We start from the raw sequence: 26,604 nt of genomic DNA on the forward strand, positions 1-26,604 counted from the left end.
CGAAGCACAGCTCTTGCTAGGGTTCGTGTTAGCATCGTCGTCAGGTTTGAGCCCCGTGAGCTCACCTGCTAGCCACGGTTACGCTGAAATAGCCTCTCAAGGCTATCAGATTAGGTAGGAAAAAAAAAAGAGCGCATTTCACGCCCAGTGTGCGTAGTGCGAGTTTTTTAACGTTCTCGATAGCGTAAAAGTTAGCTCATATTTGTATGGAATCGGATCGTGTACGTACGTTTTAGGGCGCTGTTCCAATTGCATACAAAATTGGCTTAACTTTAGGCTATCGAGAATGTTATGAAACTCGCACTAAGCACACTGGTCGCTTCACATTGTGTAGTCTGTGAACTTCTCTTTTTAAAGGATAATAAAACTTAATTTACTTGGAGGTGAAGTTTTAGTGCTCTCAAAATTGAATAGTTGTAAAATAAATAAACATTATATTGAGTTAAGTCTTGTTATTTCATGATAATCATTTATACAGTATAAGTCCATAAAACTTTTTTTTTATTTCATTTACAATTATGTCGCTCTAACGGAGGATAACTAGTCGTTTGTTTATAGTTCAGTCGAACAAGCATTTAAAATAATTTAAATCGGAATTTGAGTTGACTGGCCGAACTTATAATAAATTTTTTTAGCCCCGTTCTTATTTTGTATTCGCTGAAATCAAAAGCAACAATAATATAGACATATCTATCCACTGATATAAATACACATATTTGTTTAGCTCAATGTAGGTATCTATCTATTATTTCTAATATGATCTCTAGATCTACTAGATCTATTAATTTAACCTCTGACAATATGACATGGAATACTTGATGGTCTCACAACTAGTACATGTGTTAAAGGCACATGCTTTCTTAAACATTTAAGTAAGAAACATGCAAAAAAAATTCAAGGCACGTTACGCAGACAAATCATTAAACGAAACAGTTCATTAAGGTTTTAATGAATAAGTATAAGCTTAAGATGTCGCTGTGCGTAAACCGGACAGTTTTTTTTGAAACATTTTTTTCTGGATGTTTCTTTTATTTATTTACTGTAATTTTACAAGATTCGCGGTTAGATTTAAATGCCTGTTTGACTGTAATATACTTACTATTCATCATTATTTCTGAACAATCAATAAGAATCAATCGTGTCAAATTACTACAAAAATACCTTTCGCACGGTTCAGTCGTCGATACAAATTCGATAAATCACATTTTCACCTTAAAGACAATTTAAAAAATAAGATTACAAAGCGATATTAAATCGTGGGCACTGTAACAATAAATGTACAATATAAAAACATTTTTTTACGTAATAAATTGTTTGTACATTCACCAAAATTAGGGTAGGTACTATCACGACACAAGTGGTATTTAGTCTCACATGTCGAGAGCGGATATAACTGAAACCGACGTACACTTCAAATCGTTCGACGTTACGGTATTTGAAGTTTATCTATTAATTTTTCGACGGCTCGATATCGCGAAAGTGGCATCGCCTCTTTCAGCAGCGGTCGAAAACGTACGTCTTCAGACAGGATAAGGCACAGCTGGCGTGCGTGTAGCCGCGCCTCGGCGCTGGCATCTGCTAACAGCTCGCCCGCCGCCCGCAGCAACATCGTCCGCGGCTCCGGAGACAAGGACAAGATGCGAGCTGCCGTCCCGCGTCGCACCAGCCGCACCAACGCCGCCGCCGCCGCCGCCCGCACCGGACCCGCGCGGTGGCCCGCCCCGCGCCGCACCAGCGCCACGCCCGCACGCGCCATGCTGCCACCGCACGCCACGCTGCACAGCGCGCCGGCTGCGTCCGCTCGCAAGAACCTGTTGACGTCCGCGCATCGCTCCAGTAACGCGCCCGCCGTCTCCTCCAGCTCAGGCTCTAGGACACGACCGCGGTGTTCGAACAACGCGCCCACCGTGCGACACGCGGCGCGCGCCACGCGTGATCGCAGCGACTTCACGTGAGCAGTGGCTCCGCGGGTCACGGCGCGCCATGTGGAGGCGGGCGCACGTGCAGCTTCGTCAACCGCTAGCCTCTCGATTTCCGTGAGTCCAGTCACAATCGCTTCCCAGTCTTCATGGCGCGGCGGCAAGATGCACTCGGCAAGGGCTCCTCGCACGTCCCGTTCTCGGGTCAATGTCGATACTTCGACTGGTTCGCTGGGCAGTCCTGGTGTCCGGCTCCGATTCGACGTCGGTGACGCTTCTGCACTGTGAACCGAGTTCGGCGAATCGGGTCTGTTGACTGCATTCGGTTCTAAACTTCGACTTTCGATCGAGTTTCTTGATTCGATCCGTGATCCGGTCACACTCTTTACTGACGCGGACCTCGAGTCGTGTTTCGATTTGACCGGCGAAACGTTCGAGTTTTCAGAATAATCTTCCACACGGATCGACGGCGATCGAGATGGTGTCGGCGGTGCAGATCGGGACGGCGTCACTTCCTCGACAATTTCTGCCGCAATTGTTTTTCCAGAATCAATCGACGACGACGACTTCGATTTCAAAATTCCTTCGCTTCGAGGGAGAGCTACAACGGAACTGGGTTCCCTATAAACAAAATAACATGGTTATTGATACATGAAGATATGTTTGTATCGGTTAGTTTGAAGACACGATGGGTGGGGTTTGGGTACCGGGTGTGCGGGGGTAGGTCGGCGACGAGGTCGAGTGGGAGGGTGGATGTGGCGGGTTGCACGGCGCCGCACGCCCAGCAGCACAACCGCATGACTGGTGACTGCCGCGCCCTTCGGCTTCACACCGCTACCCGGTTACACACTTCCGCTCCAGTGCTCACTAATCGACATGCCTGCATAATAATATGCAGATTGCCTGGCACTTCGCAGTCTATGTAGCGTCAAATAATCGATTACCGAACAATTCTTGACGGTATAGGTAATCTTAGTCCATATTTACTTGATTGAATTACTGAAGAATGATATTACAAATTAATTAAACCCTGTGATTTTTATTAGTTCTGATAACTCAATAAAACCAGATGAAACCCGTGATCGTTTTGATCATTTACATCCAAAAAAAAATGCGAATCAAAAACACTGATGTCAATCAAATCACATTATGTGACATAAACTATATTTCCGAAATGTAATCGTGTTTCGCTTTCTAGAAAGTGGAACGATCCAACGATACAATATATGGGTCACGAAGACCGTACTTCACCATCACCCTCAATGGATGTAGGCAAGCTAATAATTTAAACGTTTCAAAATGTGGGTCATTCGTGTCACGCCATTACGTACCTATTATTTCGGCTGGCAATACATGGCACACATTGAAATAACAAGAAACTATCGTTGTTTACAAGAGGAAAATCAATTATAATATGATATAATTAATAAATACTTCTTAAATTAAAATCATTTTCTAGCTTCCACTAAAAAAATATTCGTAAAAATTGATCATGTATTCATGTAGTTATTAATGTTTGGCTTAGCTAGCTAATGTTAATGTTGTTTAAAATATAACTGTTCGTGAGGTTGACTTTATTCAAATCTCCCTGGATAATTTTGTAAACCAAGTGTCAGAATAGAATTTAAGGAACAACTGAAAAAATCAGGTCGTGAAATAAGGTGAGCCATCCAGTACTACCAACCGAAGTTCAGACAATGTTAGTAAGTATTTAGTACCTGTATGTGATACGAGTAGCTTCATACTCGTATAGAACAATCTGATCTTTAAGATGTTGATTGGATTATTTTTAAAGCATATTTTTAAGTACTAGAGGTTCCGCAGTAGTCGAAATTCGACTATAATTAATTGGAATTGTAAGTTTGTACACTATTATGATTGTATTTTATAGTTCTATAATCACAAATTTCGCCAAGGCTACACTATAAAAAAATATGATTAAAGACAAACAATATTTAAACTATTCTCAATTTGACAACAGACAAAAGTTTGACAATAAATATTATGCATGCGTGTGTGCGTCAAATACATGGTATGTAGTGTGTGTAATGTTTTCTTTATTGGTATCTTTTATGCATTATTTAAAAAAAATATTAGCATCGTGCACTTCTTCTTGATATTCTCTATAAATGTGGAAAACTTCATACTCCTCCGTCCGCGCAATTTTCGTAAAAAGGAATACAAAGTTTTTGCTTCACGTATTAATATTATTATATAGATTATGACACATTTTCCCTTTTACCAAATAGTAGGAATGTTTATCAAATAAGTTCCCAAATAGTGAATTTAGACACTAACATATTTGGAGTTTACAAAGTTGACGATCGCTAGAACAGTTTCTTACTTAAGAACGTGAAGTTCGAGACGATAAACTTATCATAATCGTGACAAAACCCAGTTTAACGTTGCCACGATACCATGAATTTCGCACCAAACTGAATGACTAAGCATTACAATATCCGTAATTTTGGATAAGTAATAAGAACCGTGAATAATGAAACCAACATTTGACGTTACATTTGACCAATCTAACCTTTTCAATGTTCGAAATGTTTTAGTTAATTAATTTTACCGCTATCAAAACGATGAATTAATAATTATGTATGGCTTCTTGTGAGTCCGCACGAGGAGGTATCACCTATTTAACCATTTTTGCAGTTACGCATTTCGGCTTAAACAATGAGACAAAATATAGGTATATGTACAAGACTATTGAGACTTAGCATTCATATCTCAAGGTGGTTGGCGACATCATCATACTGATGATGATGAAGATTCCATCGTCTATGGCCTTCAGATGGAATCACGACGGAATCTTCACCTAGACAAGTCTTCTTAGGTTTCTCACTAAACTCCTCTTAAACGCTCGTACCGATTTGGATAACTTTTTTGTTAATTGATATACAACTGTATCCAATGGATTCAGTTAGTTTGGAATTCAAATTTTTATTTCAGACCAGGACAGCTACCACCAGGTCCACTAGTGTAGTATGTGGTTAATTTGCATTTTTCTATTACACTAATTCGTTGATCAGGCTCAAATCCAATCTGTTTTTAACTGAGTAACAGAGACATCACAATGTGGATACCATTTTAAAACATGAAGCTGAAATCACTTTTTTTGTATAACGCTGTCCTTTCAAATCGTCTGCTTCAAGGTTGCCGTTATGTAGGTCTAATCAAGTCCTTAATATGAAGTAGAAAGTAAAATTTTATAACATAAATTTTAAATAGGTATCACTTAATGTAATAAGCTGTATTAGCTCTAGTAAGTGAATAATAAATATATTTCAAATGCAACCTATTTTCTTAATCACAGAATCGTATGGTCGTTATTTATTTCACGGCTAATTCTAAATCGATACTTGATGTTAAACACAATAATAAAATTATATTCTTTAATGATTTCTTTAAGGTTAGAGAGTATAGTCCAGCTGCGTGGATCCCACACTCAAGGCCAGTGTTCAATATTTCCCGGTGCCCACCCCCACACTCAAACGTCAAACTTGACATTAATATAATTACAGCTGTTATTGTTTATTTGTGTCTAATCTATGTCGGTTACGCATAGTGCTTGACTACCTCGTATATTTATTAAATATTTCATTAAGTAATGGAGATCTACTAGTCTACATTCTAGTATAAAAGGTTACATTATGGTCTTTCTCAAATATAAAGTTTATAGGTACATACTTCAGAGTAACTTCTTAAGGATTAATAAATTACGATTGATATTACAGCCCGTCCTCTTGTTTTTTTTCTTCTACGTATTCTAGTAATATCGAGGGGTTATTCTAGATTCACCGAACTAGTAGGTGAGCTCGCGGGGCTCAAACCTGACGTTGTTGCTAACACGAACCCTAGCAAGAGCCGTGCTTTGCAGAATCTACCAACGGATCGGAACCGCGACCCAATGAGTTTCTTGCCGAATCTTTTGTCTGTGGGTTCATTTACTCGTCGAGCTCTTCGTCGCAAGCGACGGACGATGACCGGTGCTTGGGGTACCTAAAAGCACCGTTAAATAGGGGGTCGGGAGGATCCAAAATGACGTGATCTCGTGTACTTGGAATAGAATAGAAAAAGAAGATAAACGAACCGCTTGATACTATTGTCTAGTTGTATTTCTTATATACGCAGAACTATTAAAGAGAAATCCTGGTGCGCCATGTGATTTTTACAAATATGTACCTAAGTTCTTTATATCCCAGGAGTACTATTTTTAGACGCCATTTTAGGCGTCTTATAAACCCGCAAAGGTGTGTACCAAGATCTTGCAAATTTCTGCCGCGAAACAGTCACGGTACAGCGAATATACCATACAATTAAGAATTTGATCTCGTGTTTCAAGGTAGGTGACGACATTCATGTTTTGATCTCTATGGCTCATTCGCTTTTTCACCCAAAATCTTATCACAACAGCTAAATGGTTCACGTAAGCTTTATTATTATTTACTAGCTAAGCCCCGCTATGTTACCCGTGGTTATTGTCAGACCGTGGGTGACGCTGCGGGGCGAAGCTAGTCTAAAAAAGTAGCCTAAGTTACTCCTTATATCATCAGCTACCTATCTATAAAATTCCCGTTAAAATCGGTCAGCCGTTCCAGAGATTAGCCGGAACAGACAGACAGACAAACAAAAATTGTAAAAAATGTTATATTCATATGCATGTAGTAAAAAGCGGTTATTTCAATATTACAAACAGACACTAATTTTATTGATATGTATACATTATTTTACTTTTACTTATTATAATAAAACTTACTTAGCTGTTATTAACATTGTTAAAGTTAGTTGGTTATGTAGTTAATAAATGTTAGTAAACTAGAAAAATCTAGTCACGCCACGCCTTTAGTGTTGCTGAATAAAAAAAAATGCTAACAACTTCACGGGTTCCACACATAGTTGTAGTGTTCGTATAACCTTAGCGAATTTGCAGGTGCTAAGTTGACAGTTTTTTGTAGTCAGATAAACGCGCGAACGTTATGTCACGAGGTCAATGCCACGCGTTCTTGTGTGACGCGATCGAACGAACTTCGCTTTAGATTGCGGGCTCATAATAATAAAGCTCGCTAAAAAACTATTGTACAGTTAAGAATTGGCTTAGCAAATAATGACTTTATCGCGTAAAAATTAAGATACGTATTCATTTTTCGTCTTTTGCTATACTCATTCTAAAGCCTAAGAATAACTCACCTCTCGCCGAATGTGATTGGTGACAACGGCTTCAGAAAGATTTCTCTGCCTGGTTGAATCACACCTGTTGAATAAAAAGCAATTTGTTTTAAATAATTAAAGGCAAAAAGGCAAAAACGGGCAAAGTGTTTGTAGAATTCCATTTCATATTTATAGCCACGAAATACTTAATTGGAGCCTGTTAGTGATACATTGCAATTATGATATCGACTTCATAACTGAGGGTGATTTATTATTATTATTTTATTGCTTAAATAGGTGGATAAGCTCACGGCTCACCTGTGTTAAGTAGTTACTGGAGCCCATAGACATCTACAGCGTAAATGCCACCACCCAACTTGAGACATGAGTTCTAAGGTCTCAGTTTTAACAGTACAACGGCTGCCCCACCCTTCAAACTGAAACGCATTACTGCTTCACGGCAGAAATAGGCAGGGTGGTTTTACCTACCCGCGCGGACTCATAAGACGTCCTACCGCCAGTGGCAGCATTATCGTTTATGTTTTATGCATTGATGTTTAAAGGCTCCGAAGGCTACTTAGTCGCTACTTAGCTTACTACATCGGCCGTGTACTGATTCATCTACGCAATAAATAAAACATTGGGAAACATGGGAATTCAAAAAAAAGAAAAAAAATTAAGTCATTGGTATTCTAACTATACACACGTATAGTATTGGTTACTTTATAAAATTCACTAAATAACGTATGTAGGTAAGTAGACAGATGATGATTCGTAATCTTAAAGTTACATGTAACGTAAAGATTACGAACAGAAAGTTTCAAAATTTTGCATCGCAGAAATCGTTCATGAAAATGCGTGAAGCACGTAGTTCTTTAGAAACATTAGTAGGTGTCATGGGATTTGAGCTCCGGCATAGTCGTGTCACTGAATTTGGCATTTCAATCGCCAAACAATTGCGAATATGACATCTACTGGTGGTAGGACCTCTTGTGAGTCCGCGCGGGTAGGTACCACCGCCCTGCCTATTTCTGCCGTGAAGCAGTAATGCGTTTCGGTTTGAAGGGTGGGGCAGCCGTTGTAGCTATACTTGAGACCTTAGAACTTATATCTCAAGGTGGGTGGCGCATTTAAGTTGTAGATGTCTATGGGCTCCAGTAACCACTTAACACCAGGTGGGCTGTGAGTTTGTCCACCCACGTCAGCAATAAAAAAAAAACAAAATCTACACCCCCCGCCCCTGAACCTTTCAATATAACTATTCTTTGAACGAAGTCTGTGTCCAATATTGAATGTGTTTCATCTGTGTTATCGGGTGCAACAAAAGTCGGGTCAATAGTGTGTATGAATACTGACCCGGCAAGGGGGCAGAGTCCGGCAGCGGCCTGAGACGGCGCGGAGGGGGCGGTCCCACGGGGGGCGGCGTAGATCTCGCACGTCGCCGCACGGGTACCGGCAACTGTGAAGTCCTGAATAACAACCTATAGTACTTAGTCTGGCCATAAATACTGTTACAATTAAAAATAAACAAAATATTACATTTGAATTTGGAATCGAATCTGTCATTTTTATATGATTGCTCTTTGAATTTTCTCATTTTGGCGCCAATACATTGTACAATATTTTGCGATATTAAAATGGAGTGGGGTGATAAAGAGAACCGAATCGCTGTGATTGCATTACACAAAGTAGGTATGGAGCCTAATGCAATTTTTTAAACTCTCCATACGCTTGGTATTAGTAAAATGTTTGTGTACCGGGCTATTAATAGGTGCAATGAGACCTCCTCTGTTTGTGACAGAAAAAGATCTGGCCGTCCACGTAGTGTTAGTACGAAAAAGGTGGTCGAAGCAGTAAGGAAAAGAATTCGAAGAAATCCTGTCCGAAAGCAAAAGATTTTATCTCGGGAGATGAAGATAGCACCTAGAACCAAGTCGCGTGTTTTAAAAGATGACCTAGGATTGCAGCCTATAAGAGACGTACTGGTTTAAAAGAGACTAGGATGGTAAAATCGAAACAACTACTGAAGCGGTACGCAAAGGGAGGTCATAGAAAAATTTTGTTTACGGATGAGAATTTTTTTACAATTGAGCAACATTTTAACAAACAAAATGACCGTATTTATGCTCAAAGCTCTAAGGAAGCTTCCCAATTAGTAGACAGAGTGCAACGTGGGCACTATCCGACTTCAGTGATGGTTTGGTGGGGTATTAGCTATGAAGGAGTGACTGAGCCATACTTTTGTGAAAAAGGTATCAAAACATCGGCACAAGTGTATCAAGATACCATTCTTGAGAAGGTAGTGAAGCCCCTTAACAACACCATGTTCAATAATCAAGAATGGTCCTTCCAGCAAGACTCGGCGCCAGGTCATAAAGCTCGGTCTACGCAGTCTTGGTTGGAAACGAACGTTTCGGTCTTCATTAGAGCTGAAGACTGGCCGTCGTCTAGTCCCGATCTTAATCGATTAAATGCTGGATTATGATTTATGGTCAGTTTTAGAGAGTACGGCTTGCTCTAAACGCCATGATAATTTGCAGTCCCTAAAACAATCCGTACGATTGGCAGTGAAAAATTTTCCCATGGAAAGAGTGCGTGCTTTTATTGATCAACGTTTAAAGGACTGTATTGCAGTCAATGGAGACCACTTCGAATAAGCTTTTTATACTTTAAATTGTTTTATATTTATGTATTAAACTAACACACTGTAAAAGTAATAAATGTTATTTGCAATAGAATTTTTATTATTTTTAATTGTAACAGTATTTTTGGCCAGACTAAGTATAGTCTACGAAGATAAATTATGCGATAAAAAGTAGTTAAATTCCTGCTATTTGTTTATTTGGCACCTATTTGAGAGCTGGCGTCAGTTAAAGACCCACCTAGCCACCGTTTTGACTATTTCTGCGATGAAGTTGAGATAGCTAGTCGTCGTGGCCTAAAGGATAAGACGTCCGGTGCATTCGTATCGAGCGATGCACCGGTGTTCGAATCTCGCTGGCGGGTACCAATTTTTCTAATGAAATACGTACTCAACAAATGTTCACGATTGACTTCCACGGTGAAGGAATAACATCGTGCAGTAAAAATCAAACCCGCAAAAATTATAATTTGCGTAATTACTGGTGGTAGGACCTCTTGTGAGTCCGCACGGGTAGGTACCACCGCCCCGCCTATTTCTGCCGTGAAGCAGTAATGCGTTTCGGTTTGAAGGGTGGGGCAGCCGTTGTGACTATACTGAGACCTTAGAACTATATCTCAAGGTGTGTGGCGCATTTACGTTGTAGATGTCTATGGGCTCCAGTAACCACTTAACACCAGGTGGGCTGTGAGCTCGCCCACACATCTAAGCAATAAAAAAAAAAAAAAAAAAAGCTTTCGGTAACCATATAATACCAGCCAGCCGTGAGCTAATCAATCTTCAACAAAAACAACCTAGGAAATTGGACCTATTATAAGTTTACGGGGTATTTCCTGATTTGATGGCAGCATTCCCAAAAATTTGGCCTTATATTTCAAGGTGGTTCATAATTTTCGTTAGCCCCATTTTTACCTGACACGTCGGTACTTCGTTAAACATGAATAAAAAGGATATTTAGAAGTTTTTTTTTTATTGCTTAGATGGGTGGACGAGCTCACAGCCCACCTGGTGTTAAGTAGTTACTGGAGCCCATAGAGCCCAAGCCCAAGTTGTTGAAAATGTTTTCAAATATATATTTCATCTACTACTTTGGTAGCCAACCATAGTAATTTAGCATTTACCATAGATACCCTTACTGCAGAAGACCCCGCTACTATAACACATAGGGTGATGATTGGGCAGTTGAATCCGTCCCGACACAACTAAGTTTATGACAGGTTTTTTTTCCCTACCTATTCTAGTGACCTCGAGGTGTTATTCTAGATTCATCGAACTAGTAGGTGAGCTCACGGAGCTCAAACCGGAACTGTTGCGAACACTGGCCCTAGTAAGAGCAGTGCTTCGCAGAATCTACCACCGGATCGGAAACGCGACCCACTGAGAAGATACGGCGAGAAACTCAGTGGGCTGTGTCTATGGGTTAATTCACTCGTTGAGCCCTTCGTCGCAAGCAACGGGTTCGACGAGGACGGTGACCGCTGCTTGTGGTACCTAAAAGCACCATTAATGGATCGGGAGGATCGGTAATGACGTGTTTAGGGCGACGTCGACTGTTTACCATTCGGTCCACCGCATCGGGTATGTAGGACATGACACAACAAGGAACGTACATCAATTCTAAGTACAAAGCGGGATTGAGTTATTGAATAACAAATGACATAAAATACCTGGCTATGTAACTTGGCTTTATATTTTCTACAGGTCTGCTGAGACGTTCGCGAAGCTGTTTGGAAAAAAGGATTACATATGAATTGACTGTTTGGCCCAAGATCTTGTGTTTGATGCTAACAGCGGACAAACACTCGTATTACAAACAGGCTTGTTTTCTTATTGTCCGGGTGTTTAATATTTATATAATTATTATATGTTTTATTATTACGTATTTAAATATATAAAAGAAATCTTTGGGGCCAAACGACCGCGTGTGATTTGTGTCCGATTAGGTAATCATTTATTTATTTGGATAGATGGATCAAATAAAGAGCTTAAGGATTCTTATAGCAAAGAGGAATGATTTTGCTCGATAGATGTTATTGCGATTATGATTTTTTAAACGTGTCTACATGTACACAAGTGATGTAACTTATCAAACTCAAAAAATGACAAATGCAAAATCTAGTTTGATGTTTTTGAATATCAGAACTTGTGCTTCTTTTTGTGTGGTTTAAATATGTTTATATTTGCCTTTCGACAAAAGATGTCAGCTCTGGTTGTGCCAGCCAGTCTTCTCCGTACAGCAGACAGTACAGCGGCAGGACCTGCCGCCCTCGCCAAACACAACGTCGCTCTTAGCTGAGCACTCTGCACTCGGTCAGAGTCTCCTGTCACCTATAGAAAATTTTTAGTGTTTTAATTTCTCGAAATCTAATTAGATACGTTAGATACATTTTCGTGAAGGATCGTGCAATGGAACCTATTAGTTAGTAGGGCCTGGTGTATGTATACTTGCTATCAACCACCATATAAATAATATTGTTACGCCGGCAAGAGTAACGCCATCTATCACCGAATAGCCGAAACGAATATCAAAGGATCTAGTAATATCTAGAACACATGAGGAGTACAACGCCATCTATTGTGAGATAGCAGAGACACACGTCGAAAATACTCGATTTGTGAGGCATGTTCTCGATGATTCTAGGGATGTTGTATCGACTATAAAAGCGTTGCAGAGATGGTACAAGTCAGTCAGTAACCGGAACTACTCGAAGCGAAACAGCAAACGGATAACCTGAAGCGAAGCAGAAGAAGCGAATTGAGAATTTTAAAGTGCTCGTTAAGGGTTCTAAATGTTAATACAGTGTTAATTTGTACTTCGGTAGAATTTTATTTATCCCGAACCCAAGCGCGTAACAATATTTATGCCGCAAAGCATTCATTAAATGTTTGAAGGGTCCATCGACCGTATAAGTGAAGGTGGATGGGTGGTGGGAGGTGGAAGTGGTTGAAAAATCTATGCTGGTATCAAAATTGCGATCTGCTTGAGTTCGCAATGGTTGGTGGTTAGCATTTCTTAATGACAGTATATATTTTATATGTAAATCAATCACTGAAGCTTGAAGCTTTTTATGGTTTGGGGATTCTGACCTTAAGACTCTCTCTAGGTGGTAAAATACAACTTCAGGTGATTGGAATTTGCAACGTGTGTTACGCATAGACCTATATAGTAGGGACACGACATATTGTTCTATACGTACAATTGCTTATATAAATAGCACCCATTTTGAAGGCACACACATAAACATATATCTATCTCGTTCTTACTCAGCACTTTAACTCGCAGGAAAACAATATAACAGTATTTCAGTGCGTACATAAAATGAAACATGAATATACGTAAATGTCTCCGTCTCCGTCTAATGAGGCCGAAAATCCGCCATGTTTAGCGCGCCAAATGTCATTGTCACGTCAGTTCGGCCGTCTGTTTTGGGTTGTACATTATTTATTGACTTTGATATCGATTTAATATGATTGCTTATATAAAATTTCTAATTTTATCATGCTTAAAACATACAAAAATATTAATTAAAACATATTTTATAGGATCTCAAGAAGGTCGATGCCCCAAAACTATTATCTATATATATTTAAATGCATTATGGAGGCCTTATCCGTATAATAATATATTTGAATCCGAAATATCGGACACCATTTTTCGGTCGGAATCTATTCATCATGACACTAATCATAAATACCTCTTTAAAATATGTCATCAAAACATATTTAGACATTCTGTTTAGATATTTCGGGAAAAAGGCTACCGACAAAATCTCTTCGGAAATATTTAAATAAAATAGTTTTATTCCGCAGTGAGTAAAATATTATTGTAAATTCGTTAAATATTTATTAATTAAGTGATTTTAGAGAGGAAGTCACAAGGAATGACGTTTGTAATTTCATTAACGAATAAATGTTCTGTAGGTGTTTTTTTTATCAGGCGGTCCCTTGATAAGTTTAAAATTTGAATCACTCTCATTTGAGAGTGATTCAAATGGTGCGGTGCACCTTCCTTGAGGTGCACTGCGGTAGTCTGTTACGGACTTTAGAGTCAGCAAAACAATTAAAATAGATTGTAATAGTCTAAGAAAAACACGTACTCAAAATACGATAACATTCAGCCTGCTAGAAATGGGCTGATGGCACTGTACTGTGCCATATCTTTATGTTTTGCGGCAAACGACAACTTTATAAAATCAGTGTAGCAAATTTTAAAAATCGTCATATCGTTTACTTGGAAAATTTGAAGCACGAACTCGTCTTAGATTTCACATAATATCTAAATCACATCATCTTTGCAATATACTTAATTCCTATTAAAGTATAAATTCTACAAATACATTCATACTCAACAATATTTAAAATAAAATAAGTCAAGAACGTTTATCGATAAAACCTACTAACATTCAAATCTTCTGGGCAGCACTAAAACCGCCATGTTTTGTGGCCAGATGACGTCACAGTGGCACGAATTTTTTGTTGACGTTTCATTTCCATAGGTTTCCTACTTCAGTGGTGTTACGCAAATACAAATGCGAAGTATGCGAGTTCTATTACGTTACGTTAAGTGTACTGATTAGCTCTGTAATTCTTTTGTTAAATAAATGGTAAAACTGGTGTTTATTGTGGCTAAGTTGCGTTAATAGTGTGAAACGTTATTAATATAGTGTTTGTGACTGTTTACAACAAGGATATTCATCGTGAAACTTACATACGAACCTAAAGTTCTGTTTAGTTTCAATACTACAAAGTTTTGGTACCCACACCAAGAAAAAAACAAAAGCATACTTATATTTCTTATATATTCAGTTCAAAATATTAAATCACACAAGTTATTAATTACAATACAATTTTATCCCTGCTGTCCATCTGTAAACCACAAGACAATGGCAAAGTGTGGAGCATGTGGAAAATTCTTGTCAACCGCGGACTGTGCGCGTTGTAGTAAATGCAGTGACATCTTCCATAAAGGATGCGTGTCAATCCCATCTACGGGCGCTGCGCCTCGGGGCTGGATCTGCCCTAGTTGCTCAGCGAAAGTACCCCGTGGGGATAATACGGCAACTCCTGTACGAGGGTTGACAGCTGTCGGGGTGCATCACACTTCGAGCGAGGGAGATGTTGATGCAGATACGATGAATCGGTCGCTGGAGTCTCGTGTCGACCTTGGTTTAGAAATCCGATCTTTTAAGGATGAGCTGGTGGGCCTAAGAACTGACTTGAGAGAGTGCCGAAATGATATCGCTGAGTTTAAGGAGCTCCTCAAGTCTTGTCATGGACGCATCGACGCGGTGGAAGCCCGAGTGCTTGGTCTTGAGGCTCGTCTAGCAGAGATCGTCTCAACAGCAGCAGGTTCTGACTTGGATTCCACGGTGGCTGAACTTCGCATTCAGCTGCGTGAACGCGATCAGGACTTGCTCAGGAATGATATTGACATCATTGGTTTGCCGGAAGTTCGTGAAGAAAGCACTTGTCATTTAGTCCAGGTTGTGGCGGTAAAACTGGGAGTGAAACTTGACATGCGCGACATAGTTCACGCGGAGCGGATTGGTGCAGTAAGACGCAATTTCATTGAGGGCAACGACAATCGTCCTCGTATACTATCAGTACGACTGGCCCGTCGCTCGGTTCGCGATGCACTATTGAAGGGAGCCCGCGTGCGCCGTAACCTCTCCACTACTGATTTAGATGTACCTGGCCCCGTCCGTACTGTATATTTAAATGAACGTTTGTCCGCATATAACCGCAAGCTGTTTGGTACTACCCGTCAAAAGGGAAAGGATAAAGGTTGGAAGTATGTCTGGACCAAGGACGGACGAATTTATATTCGTCGTGGTGATGGTACTCCTGCGCTCAGAATCAGAGTTCAGGCCGACGTGGAGAAGCATTTTGGCCCGGATACAGTTTGATAAAAATTATTATGTACAATATTTTTCCTATGTTTAAGTATAACTTTATTTCAGAAACTGATACTATGTGCTTTGCATTTTTTCTACTATTTATAAACATGTCAATGTTCCGATTTGTTTATTGTTATGGGTTGTATTTGCTATTACTTATTATTATCATTATTAATCAATATTTTAATTGTTTTTCAAATCATTACAACGCAATGATTTGTGGCTTATCTTTTGAGTTTATATACGTTAATGATTATACTTCTACTGTGCGGAGTTATTGTGGTGTTCTCTGGTCTGGGTGGGTGTCTGGATTGAATTTGAATACTGATACCATTTCTTCTTTATCAGATTTTGATAGTTTGGTCTTGCTAAGCGTTTTGAATGAAAACTTTTTAAACAGTAATAGCATTAAAACTGATAAATTAAAGGATTTTTTCCAGATACACCCACACATTCTGCGCACATTGTGCATGTCTCGTTCTGATTGCCTTACTTTTATAAATGGTACGTAACCGGAAAGTAGTGTTTGGTCTATTGAATGCAGGCTCTTTGTCTACAAATCGGGACGAATTTCTTTTGGCCATGGCTCGCCATTCTGTTGACGTTATGGCTATAAACGAGACTTGGCTTAGGTTTGGGGAGGAGGGCCGTGCACCTTGTGTGCCAGGCTACAGGCTCAAGCATATTCCTCGACCAGTTAGTATAAGGGGTGGTCGTGGTGGCGGGGTGGCCTTTTATCTCAGAGCTGATATAAGTGCTCGAGTGTGTAAGCACCCCGGACATTTGGATGTTGAACAGTTGTGGATAACAGTGAATTTTTGCGGGAAAAAGCTATTAATAGGCACTGCATATCGCCCCCCTTGGTCTGATCTGGAAAATTTCCTAGAGGGATTGACCGAAAGTATTGGTGCTATGGCTCCTTATGACAATATAGTGCTTCTCGGAGATTTTAATGTAAACCTATTGGACTGTAATTGTTCTAGAACAAAAAAAATAAATGAATTTCTAAGCCACTTCAGTCTCTCGCAAATAGTAAGGACTGCAACACACTTTATGAGTGGTAGTAGTACTTTGTTGGATGTTATTTGTACTGACGTTGGCGTTAATGATGTCGGGGTTGATTATATTCCCGAGCTTGGCCACCATGCTTTTGTCACATGTGAGACTTTGATCCGAAAGGAAAGACCAATGTCTAGAATGATAACTTCCCGTCAATTTAAAAATATCTTAGAGGAGTTCTTTACTCAGGATCTAAATATAATACCCTGGTCGAACATCACCCTCCTGGATGACGTTGACACGATGGTTTACACCTTTTCTATGTTTATTCTGTACCTGTACGATCTCCATGCTCCGCTCAAAACCCTGAAATTCAAAACACGTTCCACTCCTTGGATTACTGATAATGTCCGATTATTGTTTAAATTGCGAGATGCTGCACGCTATAGATCACATGTAACTCAGGTTCATAGTCATAAGCAGTATTATTTAGACCTTAAGAAGCAGGCAGCTAGCGTCTTAGCATCGGAAAAAAAGACCTACTACAACAATTATATTAATAGCAACTTCGGAAACCCTAAAAAGTTATGGAAAAATCTGAAATCTGATGTGATTCCGTCACATCAGGAGAAAGCATTGCCTGAACACCTTAATGACGCTAATGCTATCAATGAAGCTTTTCTGGATGTACCCGGGGTCTGTAGTTCTGACGTTTCAGGATACTCATTCTTTGAGTATTCTAACACATCTCCAAAGTTTACGCTTAAAACTGTCAACCAGGATACGGTTCTTAAGATTATTAACAGCATTAAATCCAACGCTCAAGGCACTGACGGGATAAGCGGTGAGATGATAACGCTCTCACTGCCTTCAACATTGGAGGCGATTACTAGCATTATCAATAAGTCCATTGATACAAATACATTTCCTGCTCAGTGGCGATGTTCTGTGGTTAGCCCTATTCCGAAAGTCACGCACCCTCAAGCTTTTAAAGATCTTAGGCCTATTAGTGTGTTGCCTTTTCTGTCCAAGATCTTGGAGAAGGTAGTTTACTCACAGGTAGCGGCATATATCGAATCAAATAACATTCTTCCAGAGTTTCAATCGGGTTTCAGAAAAAGCCGAGGAACGGCCGCTGCTCTTACTGACATTGTGGGTAATATTCTTGAGGCTCGGGACAGGAGCCAGGGTACGATACTGACGCTGCTGGATTTCTCACGGGCTTTTGATACAATTAACACTGCCTTACTCTTAGCAAAATTAACTCACTACGGGTTCTCTGATAATGCTGTGGAATGGTTTAGCAGTTATATGTCGAGTAGAACGCAATTTGTACAAATACGGAAAGAAGATGGAACTAAACTAACCTCTACTTCTAAGCCGATTACTAGAGGCGTTCCCCAAGGTTCTGTCCTGGGACCATTGTTGTTTATTTTGTACAGTGCAGATATCATTCAGTGTTTCAAGAATTGTAAATATCATGTTTATGCTGACGATGTACAATTATACCATTCTTTTGATGTTGGAGATACCCCTTCTGCTGTCAGTTTTATCAATGAGGATCTGCAGAGGATTGTCTTTTGGTCTGAACAGAATTCCTTAGTACTGAACCCCTCTAAGTCTAAATACATGATACTAGGCAGTAAATCTCAGATAGCAAAGATTTTATCACTCGATCCTAAGGTGACTGTTTCTGGTAAGGAAATTGATCGGGTGGAGTTAGCATGCAGTTTGGGTTTGACAATTGATCCCGAATTGCGATTCGAGGCCCATATTACAAAGAACTTAAGAGCTTGTTTTTACAGACTGAAGATTCTGTACTCGTTTAGACAGTACGTCAGTGTACCCATTAGGAAGTTGCTTATCGATAGTCTAGTTTTGTCGAAATTAAATTACTGTGATACTGTTTATGGTCCCTGTTTACTCTCGAGAACTGAAAAATTAATACAACGCATTCAAAATGCCTGTGCCAGGTATTGCTTTGACATTCCCGTGAGAGGATACATAACGCCCTATTTAAATGATCACAATATATTGAAAATGGCAGCTAGAAGAAGGTTGCACTTAACAGTCTTACTATTTGGAGTGATTTCGACACATGAACCTAGGTACTTGTATGAGAAGTTGGATTGGAGAAGTACTCAGTACAGGTATGGCTCACGAGCTACTGTTAAGCCATTGTTGACGCCCAAATACAGAACAGCTGCTTTTCGGGGAGCGTTTAAATACGCAGCTACGCATTGCTGGAATGATCTCCCTCCACCTATTCGTCACATTGTAACAAAGCATGGCTTTATTAATCGTTTAAAATCATTTCTTTTGGACTCACAAAAACTAATCTAATTTATAGTATTTATAGTAACTAATTTAATCCTAGCTTGTGAAAACTTCCTTTTATTAAATTTTTATTTATTTTTATAATTTTTTTTAAGCTGCCCACAGGTTGTTATTACTGTGTGCTTATTATGTTTTGTATTCGGGTTCACCATTTAATTTGATTTTTGTTTTGTTTTTTTCTTAAATTTTTGGTTTTGTTTTCGGGTTCACCATTTAATTTGTTTTTTATTTTGTTTTTTCTTAAATTTTTATAATTTACTAATTTTACTAATTTATATCATATTCTGAGTATGTACACACGTACGGAGTCTTCATTCCCGCAAAGAACCAAAGGGAAACGGGGGTGACTGAAAATCAGCGCTGTTCAATTTATCAACCTTGAACAGCAATAGCTGAGCCACCTCCTTTTGCCTTTTTCTCTTTTTTTTGCTTTTCTTTTTTTTTGTATTTCATTTTATGATGTGAAAGGCAATAAATGATCTTTATTATTATTATTATTATTATTAAGTATCTATTCATCGAAGGTAGTCTAGATAAAATCGTGTGTGTGTAAAACTGTGAAATGTACAATACTACTTCATTGGAAATTATTCAGTTGTCACACTAGTTACATTAGTGATCAGAAAATATCCATTCTACCGACGCATCTCTATGCTCTCTCAATTATTCAGATACGTTGTCTTCCGAACGCGAAATGTTGAATATTAATATCAGGAGATTACTCAATTAGAAGTCGTCATGGCCTAATGCATGCATTGCAATGCATGCATTAGGCCAATAATGCATTCGTATCTTGCGATGCAATGGTGTTCAATTATTATTTCAAGATAGGTGGCGGCATTTACGTTGTAGAGGTGTAGGGGTTCCGGTAACCACTTAATATCAGGTGGACCGTGAGCTCGTCCACCCACCTAATCAATAAAAAAAAGAAGACATCTTCAACCATGGCCCAATGCTATTATTAATTATATCAGAGTTTTAATGATGCTCTCACTTACGCCAATCATGGACGGATCAAATATAAGGTCGACTAAGTGATGCAAGGCTAGTCGCTGGAGCATGGCATGTGGAAGAGCAGACGGCAGCGGCTCCCTGGCCATCCTGGCGACGAGGACGGGCAGCAGGTGTCGCGCGCAGTCGTTACTGGCTGCCCGAACTAAAGCACACACCGCACCTTCTGCGGGAGCTTTAGCAGCTGACACCTGTATGGCGCAAAGTTACTGTCCACAAGAACTATGGACGTATATGTTTATAAAATCTAGATTGAATAGAAAAAGTTCTAAACAGGTAGGTACAAATCCGATTAGGTTTTGAATTCATCCTAAAGGGTAATGCATGCGGAAAAGGTGCACATCCCTGATTCGCCGGGTCCGGGTCAGCCCTAACAGCATCCTGAAGGCAGTAACAGACCGTTATGACTGCTGGTACTTGAACCATTGTACCATGTTTCACTTGCGGACTAAATAATAATAATGGTTGGTTGGAAGTAAGTATCAGTTGAATGGAATATTTGAAATGTATTCAACTGATAATTATTTTTAATAAATGTATTTTTTTATTTGATTGGTTTTGTTAATTTTAAGCCTGTTTCAAGGATACTATGTATCCACATGGACTTGCTGTCTGATATAAAATAAATCACTCATTCATTCATTCAATGCGCGCGGTACATTCGTATCGAGCGATGCGGCTGGGTTGGTGTTCGATACATGGTGCTTAGTGTGAACATTGACTGCTTCAACCTAACCCATGCATTAGCCCGCTGAGTTTCTCGCCGGATCTTCTCGGCGTGTCGCGATTCCGATCCGGTAGTAGATTCATTCGCGAAGCAATTGCTCTTGAGTTGTTAAGTTCCCTTTGGAGGCGCTCGGGCAGCTATTAGCAAATCCCACCCCTCCTGGCTGAGCCTTTGCTCGCCCGCTTTTCCTGGTGAAACTGGAAAGGCCTCTGGGCCACCAGTAATACCTCATTCATAAAAAAAAACTTTGACTGCTTACCGCGTCACTAAGAGCCCACATGTGTTGCACCAGCGATTTCGCGGCAGGCTCAACTCGTCTTACATTCTCCGGGTCTAGCAGAGCGCTGTGGAGTTGATCCGCCGCTTTCACTGCTGCTATCCAGTTTGCCTAATTTATCATAAACACAATCTGTATATCATATGGTATTTCACTCCTGGGCGTATTCTTCAACTTTTATTTAACTAGAATACTGACCGTATTGTGTAGTTGATCGGAAACATATTGAGGTAAAATATTCAAATCCTCCCAGTCGTAATGTGGCTGAAGTGGCGTTAAAGGTTTCGGAGAAAACAGATCTTCATCAGCATGAGAAGACGATAACAGATTTAGGATGAATCTGTACACAAACAGGAAATCATAACATACAAGAGGTAACGAGAAAATTATGAACGGATACCTACACTGCATATTTCGTTAAAATATCTCTTCTAGCAAATCCAAGAGAGTGTGACAATTAGATATATATTTGATGAGTGCTCGTAGTGAAAGAATAATATTATTAATAAATAAGAATAAATAATGAATAGTATTATACAAATTTTGGTTAACAAATTTAAATACCTAGCTTTACTTTAACGTAAAATTTTACCCCTCACTTCATTTACGTAGAAAGTGAAAATATTTTGAAATATTCCTTATTGGTGCTCCACTTGTATGGGTCTGATGTTATATAGCTTATAGCCTCCCTCGATAAATGGGCTATCTAACAATGAAAGAATTTTTCAAATCGGACCAGTAGTTCCTGAGATTAGTGCGTTCAAACAAACAAACTCTTCAGCTTTATAATATTAGTATAGATTAGATAATTGTTTAAGTGATGAATACATTTTTATTTAAGTTCGAGCCGATAATTGAAAAGGGCTAAGATGGCCTTAAAGCCGCCACCGTCAATGTCCTTGGCAGCGGGCAATGTCGGTACAATGCTTACAGGGTGCCAGCCGTGAACTTGATTACAGTCTTCACATTTCGTGCGTCAAGTCGACTTTGATTCATTATAATGATTCTTTTTTTTTACAATTATGTCTGCTACTTTTATTATGATTTTATAAAGCATTTCAAATCGATTTTATGTAGGTACGTACCTATACGTGAAATATGTAGTGAAATGTGTGTCTATTTGAAAAACAAAAACAGATTGACGGTTTTTTCTATTAAACTGTTTTATTTTTGATTTAGATAATAATGATGGACAACGAGCAACGAAATTAGTGTTTCGGTTAATGCTGTTAATAACTTTTCCCCTTATCTATTCGTTGGTACCCCTTAGGCTAGGATATGTACCGCACGGGTAGGTGAACCGACGGGCTCAATCTGAGAGAATTTGTTAGCACTGGCCCTAGCAAGAGCAGTGGTTCGCAGAATCTACCACCGGATCGGAATCGCGACTTAGTGAGAAGATTCGGCTAGGTACTCAGTGGGTTGGAGTAATTACTCTTATTGAAACTTTTACTTCAAATAGCTTAGTATAGATTAGTCCACTTTATTCCAATCGATTGAGCGACTGTAATACATATTTTCGTAGTGGACTCGTATCGAAGACACGTCCTGCAATTATGCTGTAGTGTAAACCACTCAGCCCCTGCCCCTGCCCCTTCAGGCACCAAATTTTCTCATTAATCGTGTGTCTAATATAACAATATAATATAACAACATTATAATAAAAGTTTAGGGACATTTTATGTTTTTTATGAATCTACACAGGTTGAAATTTCCTTCAAGACCATTGTTGCCGCTCAAATGATAGATCATAATAGTCAAATTGACGAAATTTCAATCGAACTTTTCAAGGTAGGTTGCATTCATTTTCTCATGGCTATTGGAACCAGGGGTAAGATATCAGTAGTCCCATACTATTTACACCATTATCTACTATCTTACTAAAATACTTGATCTTTAAGAGATCCGTTTATGTTTTTTAATTACGAATTACGAAAAGTCGCAGCTACGAGAATGTATCAATTTCAGTTTTTATACTTAAAATTACGTTACAAATTTTATGGGGTGTATTTTAAGTGTAGTCAATAAGGTTTTTTCTTGTTGTATTATTTTAGTTGTCATAGAAAAATTGGTTGATTTCAAATAATAAAAAAAATCTGGAAAAATCTCCCTAATACAATGAAAAATGTATATATATTTTTTTATTAATGTATTTTGTCAACAATTTTTTAGACTACTACTTTGTTCCAAATTTTATTGCTTACCCGTTCTGTTCCAGAAAAACTTGTGTCTGTTGTCGCCTCGGAGACACCACGGGACTCCGTTGTAAATTATGGAGCACCTCGACTTCCCTATGTGTTCCCACAGGACTGGGCACTTTTTCCGGAGAATGTATCTCTGAGAGTGTTAAAGCAAACCCAGAATTTTCTTTGGTTTTTCCGTCAACATCGTTCTTCGTTTTAAAATAATCGTACAACTCGCTCAAAGACTTCGATTTTAACTTCGACTTGTTGTAATTAGATGAGTTTTTATTGGTATTTGTGTTCTGAATCACAGGCAGTGGAATGCCACTTCTTTTTGTTTGTTTTTTTTGTGAATTTTCCAATGATTCACGGTTATCGTTCGTCTTGGTATCAATGGTCCTAGTTGAAATTACTTCAACATTATCAGTTTCTGTGATGGCTCGATTATTTTTGTGGTCGTCATCGGTGGTCGTATTTTCACTGTCGGGAGTTCTAATTTTCACTACTTCACCACCAAACCGTACCCTTTTCACTACCACGTCGGTGTCTTCGGAATCTCCGTCGCTGTACCTTAGCATATTCATGTCGGAGCTGTCGTAATCCTCCTCACTCACTGTATTCAGTTCCGACTCAGTCTCGTTTTCTTCGAGGACCGTCATCGTGATCGCAGTATCGGAGTCGAATTTTATTTCAGTCTCGATAATAACTTTAGCGAAGTTGTTATTGTAGAAAGACATTCTCGCAAAAGAGTCATCCGAAGAGGACTCTGCAGATATCCTCAAAGGAGTAGGTACAGTTTTGTTAGATACGTGATTTAACTTAAACGACTGCTGGTTATTGTTATCCCTGAAAATGTTTTTCCTTGGCGCGTAGTACACATCCAACGAATCTTCATCGTAAGTTTCGCAGAGTATGCGAAATTTCTCATGTACTCTACGGTCTAATTTTGACAAGCACATCATGTAATCCCGTTGCCCGCAGACTCTTCTCAATTTGATCAAGGATCGTTGAGCCACATCAGCGTGTACAGGATCAAATAATTTTTCGCCTAAAGTTTGAAAAATGGGAAATATATCTAATGCATGATTTCTTCGTTTTAATATTCCTATCAAGGAAGGTATCGATAATATTAATCCGGTCACGACATTTAACTTCATTTCAATGTTTGCCGAATGTGGCCTGATGTTCTGGTGCGAGCATTTGTCCATTATAGCCTGGGCAGCACATTCCGGATCTTCACAATGAGTGCAGAACACTTTCAAAGCGTCGAGCGCGGCTTTCCGAACGTTCGGCGAACTATGGCCCAAATTGTCGACCACTTGATCGAAGGGAAACGCCAGAGCATTCCCGGACAGCGGCAGTAGATCGGCAAGCACCCTCAGTGCGTGCAATCGGACTTCCCATTCTGGGTGGGTGAGTCTATCCCTTATGGCGATATACAGGAGCTCGACGTCCAAATCCGGAGGCAGCGCTCTAGCTCGCAAAACGCGGTCCCAAAGAGGCGCCAAAGGCGGTGGCGGTGTTTCGGGCAGTTGCATGGCGCCGGAATGAGCCGCGGCGACAGCTCGCGTGCCCGGCCAGGGCGCCTAGCGCCACACAACTGGGTTAATGATCGGACGGTAAGCCACGCCGCTCCTGACCAATCGATGAAAGTACACACCTTCGCATAAAGAGACTACGTGTCGTCTACATAGCCTCTACGATCAACAATTACGTGAATATACGGTAATTAGCATACTACGACGAACTTATTTACATATTACGTAGGCGTTTTATTACACTACTTTGAAATGTACTTAGGTGAGACTTGATTCCAAGAAGAGATTCATTGAAACAATCAACTTCTTGAGACTTTTTTAGTGACGTAACGTATACTGTAGTTTCCGATAGTTCGGTTAAAAAAGTTGTTTTTGGTAATCTTTCGATACTCAACTGCGTCTGCTAATGTCGTTCGTGTAAGAATTAATCATGGAACATCGCAGATTTGCGGAACTTTGTTTAAATTAGAAAGACGGTCCGTTTATGGTAATTAAAAACATGACAATAATAACACAGTATGGTAGGGAAGTGTAAATACAAAGTTTTAATGAAATCCAAATAAATGATTATGAAACTTGTTAATTAGAAAATTTCGTAAAAACGAAAATGTTCTTAGAGAAATCCCATAACTAACATTCACAGTCAAACCACGTTAATTTCCCTTCGTAAATGTTTCTCGAAGTAGAAACCCTGTAGACGACAGTTAACCCAAATAACTAAATTCTAATTACGGAATCGAGCGATAACTTCTAGCTAGCCCCTATAAAGGTTGATACGTATCAAAATTCATAAACCTACATTATAATGGTATGATTTAATGTATTATAATATCCAGCTTAAAATCTACGACTATTTTTAGGTACTCCATTAAAAAATTAAAGCCGTGTATGAAGAATTGCTAAGATGTATTTGTTTTATTTTAGCGTTTACGCATATAAAACAAATTTAAAGAAACTCGTTAAGTGTTTCAGATTGAAGTGTAGAATAAGCTTTATTTCAGTACAGAGGCGGGTGATTCATGTCGTGTCATCAATGAGGGCCAATGGTCACGATCGGGCAGACCAAGGACTCGTTAGCGGTCTACACCCAAAAAGGTGAGTATTTAAATCATAGTTCGCTCGCTCTAACAAAACAAATTGCCGAGAGTTGCTGTATTTACAACAATTTTGTTCGTTAATATCTATAAAATACTGTTGTCATCGGTAATTCTTACACAATAACATTTCTTATTGCTTAGACCATGGAAGCTGCCTCATGACTCACTTAGTGTTGATTGGTTTACGGAGCATCGATCGTCAAGAATGTAGATGTCGTCACTGACTTTGAGATATGAGTGCCTCAGCCCTCAGTTCTATAGTACAAATCGGAAGTTGGAACAGCTTCGCGACAGAAATAGACAGCGTGGTGGTTCCTACACTTGCGGGCTCACGAGATGCCCTACCATCACGCCTTCAGCTCTAACACTAGGAGCAGGCTTAGGTACCCCGGTTACCGTACTCATCGAACTCGACAAAGAGGTCGACGTACAATCTAACCCATTCATCAACCCGCTGAGTTTCTCCCCGGATCTTCTCAGCAGGTCGCGATTCCTATCCGGTAGTAGCTGATTCATTAGCGAAGCGGCAGTCTCTCGGCAGAACTCGGGCAGTTGTTAACAAGTCCCACCCCTCCTGGTCGAGCCTTTGCTCGCCCACCTGTCCTGGTGAAACTGGAAAGGCCTTCGGGCCATCAGTAATCTTTCAATCATAAAAAAAGAGATGCCCTACCACTAACCTACGCACAAAAAGACGATGAATTGGTATGTACGTATGAGTTCCGTCCATAGATAATGCACTTATTAATTAGTTCTATTGATAATACACATACTTAATAATTAGATATTAAATAAATAAATATGTAGTGTATGTTTTATTTAAGATA

At 39.5% G+C, this 26,604-nt stretch overlaps 1 protein-coding gene across 1 annotated transcript; it reads right to left on the bottom strand.

The window, feature by feature from the left end:
* Positions 1-432: 432 nt before the first annotated feature.
* On the bottom strand, positions 433-24,856 carry LOC105841718 (uncharacterized). The gene is made up of 9 exons (XM_021348395.3): positions 23,167-24,856; positions 21,161-21,302; positions 20,945-21,073; positions 19,946-20,149; positions 11,899-12,042; positions 11,382-11,437; positions 8,430-8,542; positions 7,113-7,176; positions 433-2,540 (listed from the first exon to the last, which is right to left on the bottom strand). The coding sequence occupies exons 1-9, from the start codon at positions 24,681-24,683 to the stop codon at positions 1,427-1,429; spliced, it is 3,483 nt and encodes a 1,160-aa protein (XP_021204070.2). The 5' UTR covers positions 24,684-24,856; the 3' UTR covers positions 433-1,426.
* Positions 24,857-26,604: the final 1,748 nt, after the last annotated feature.

Source organism: Bombyx mori, chromosome 12 (assembly GCF_030269925.1).
Source record: "Bombyx mori chromosome 12, ASM3026992v2".
Lineage (NCBI taxonomy): Eukaryota > Metazoa > Arthropoda > Insecta > Lepidoptera > Bombycidae > Bombyx > Bombyx mori.